Genomic DNA, 2,814 nt, shown 5'->3' on the forward strand with positions numbered 1-2,814 from the left:
ATTGCAGCATTTGTTTTACCGCCTGTTCTGGAGGAGTGGTTCTCTAGGAATGACTCAATGGCACGGTGATGACGAATATTGCCTGGGCAGTTGAATTCAGCAGGTCTGTAGGACTAGCATCAGCACCAGTACGGAGAGATTGCACTTCCTACTCGTAAATAATGTTTCAATTGTGTATTTTTTTAAAAACTGTCCAATAACAATTTCACATATTTCTCAGAACCTGATTTATCAGTTAAAAAACGCACTACATGAGTCTATTTGTTCAATGACTGTAACTAATGTTAATTATGATTAAGCTGATTGAATCGCTGGAGGATTGATGTGTGGTTAAATATAAGTTCCCATCCATTGCCTCAGCCGTGCACCAGTCAGAGTCTTTCATCTCCGACAGAATTCATCCATTCTCACAGAAAATGTGGCGACCAATTATTCTGCTGATCAAAGAGATTTACTTCCCGATTCTCACAGCTGTCGGCGTCCCCGGTGAGCCATTGTTAGTTGTTTTTTGTTAATCGGTGTTAATTGTAATCATGTACAAACAACCTGCTTTGATAAGGTAGCGAGTTTTCTAGATGTCAGCATTACACTTAATCTGATAACCTTACTATTGTTACAATGTTTTTCGAAGCTCCAACACAAGGTTTTAAGTGGATTTCCCGAACGTCTTGTCACTCCGTGCAGAGTAACCGCTGTAGCAGCTCATGAAAATGTGTGGGTGGGTTACCCGGGAAATGGCTCCAAAATTAATCCTGTTCCTACCCTGCTCCGTGTTGATATTCACAGTGACGGGAGTAAACTGCTCTCTACAGCCATCTCCATATATATTTCAATCAGACACTGGAACATTAATTCTCTCCTCTCTCTTTCTTACAGCGAATTTGGTGACAATTGTGATTCTCTCCCGAGGAAACTGTGGCCTTTCCAAGTGTATCTATGTCTACATGGTGGCCATGGCAACAGCAGATCTACTGGTCTTGATCATTAATGTAATGGTGTATTATATTTTCAATTATCACTTTCCACTTTCATTCCTGTACCACACTCCCGTGTGTAAGTTCATTCTATACAGCACTGCTGTCAACCTCGATTTGTCTGTCTGGTTCACCGTCTCCTTCACATTTGATCGATTTGTGGTTATCTATTGTCAGAAGTTTAAAGCAAAGTATTGCACTAAGAGAACTGCGGCCTTGGTCATTACAGCGTTCACGGTCCTAATCCTTGTAAAGAACATCCCTGTTTTGTTTGCCTTTGAACCTGAACAAATAATTAACAATGTGCAGTGGGGCTGCCGGAACAGTGTGGCTTTTTATTCCTCCACTCCAGGTGTTGTCTACCTCTGGTTTTACAGCGCCTGGGGCGTTTGGCTTCCTTTTACTTTAATCGCCTTGTTTAATTATTTGACAATCAGACGTATTTTAGTGGCCAGCAGAGCCCGCAGGGGTCTCCGGGGTCACAGAAGTGAGAATCAGAGCGATTCAGAGAATGAGAACCGAAGGAAATCCATCATTTTACTGTTCACAATATCGGGCAGTTTTATATTGTTGTGGATGACAGCTGCCGTGTGTTTGGTAACTACCAGACTGACAAACATCACCTATTACCGAGGTGACCGCACAGACCCTGGATATATCGCCAGTGAAACAGGAATAATATTAAAGTTTTTGAGTTGCTGTCAAAACCCGTGTATTTATGTAGCGACACAGAGGAAATTCAGAGAAGAGCTGAAGAGCGTGGTAAAATCCCCTTGGGCACTCATTCAGAGAATAGTTAGAAAATGAGAATAAGAAGAATCAATCAAGCGAAAGTTTCCTCATGACTAAATCTCCATTTCAACTATTTTTTAACCTTAGAACGTCCTTCTTTCTGGTAACGTGGTGAGAACTTGTGTGAACATTTCTTCCATTTTGCAGCATGCGTTTGATGTCTGCAATGCTTAAATTTTCATATTTCATTCCTTGATTAAACCTATCCTATTCCTGCAAATTTAGTACATTTCAAGTTCATGGATCAAAGGCAACAATGATGAGATTCCTGAATGGACATTTGAGCAAAAAGAGGAATCCACCTGACGCTGCAGATACTGGGATCGAGCACGCCCCTTTAATATCATCAATAAAGTTTGATTCGTTGCCAAAACAATCAAAAGTCTAGTGGTCGCCGATATTGCCAACTTTCCTGGAGGTTTGGGGTGAATATTGCAGGCGCGGGTCTTTCTATCGGACTCCATTCCTCATTGACAAATAGAGGGGCTCATGTCCCGTGATCAGTTTTCGAATGGAGGAAATAGTCGGAACTCGGCACATCGATGTGACCTTTCACCTCTTTTGTCCCAGATACTGACATAAAATCTCGATTGTGCACTAACTGATATCTGTCACTCAGCACAAAGATGGAGTCAGCTCTTGTTTTGTGCTGTCGGTAAAAGTATTAGGAGTAATATTACTGATATTCTGTCTCAATCAGCCTTCCATACAAAGGTGTAAAGGAATGTAAAATGAATGACTTTACATAAAGTTATTAATTATTACAATTGTTGCGAGTGATCTGTTGAAAACAATGCCAGAAACTCAGGTAAAATAAAACTAAGATTAAGTCTTCTCTGTTCGGATGAACATTTGCAGACGGTCAGAAATAATGGTTGGTCATTATAGTCTTATTATTCGGTTACACATTGTTCCAAATAATAATTGAAAAATACCAGTATATTTGATTCAGTTACAAATTGTTCACAGGTGATCTCGCCTGATTTTGCGAGAAACGCCAAGGAATGGGAGCAGGCTCTCAATGGGAAGGAGCTGACGGGTATGGATG

The 2,814-nt window shown here is 40.8% G+C and overlaps 1 protein-coding gene across 1 annotated transcript; it reads left to right on the top strand.

The window, feature by feature from the left end:
* The first annotated feature begins 384 nt into the window (after positions 1-384).
* Positions 385-2,590, top strand: LOC147093054 (putative G protein-coupled receptor 139). Its single transcript, XM_085975786.1, has 2 exons — positions 385-486; positions 877-2,590. The coding sequence occupies exons 1-2, from the start codon at positions 417-419 to the stop codon at positions 1,779-1,781; spliced, it is 975 nt and encodes a 324-aa protein (XP_085831912.1). The 5' UTR covers positions 385-416; the 3' UTR covers positions 1,782-2,590.
* Positions 2,591-2,814: the final 224 nt, after the last annotated feature.

Source organism: Somniosus microcephalus, unplaced genomic scaffold (genome assembly GCF_052327205.1).
Source record: "Somniosus microcephalus isolate GS21.2 unplaced genomic scaffold, FLI_Smic_1.0 unresolved_chr2, whole genome shotgun sequence".
NCBI classification, from domain to species: domain Eukaryota; kingdom Metazoa; phylum Chordata; class Chondrichthyes; order Squaliformes; family Somniosidae; genus Somniosus; species Somniosus microcephalus.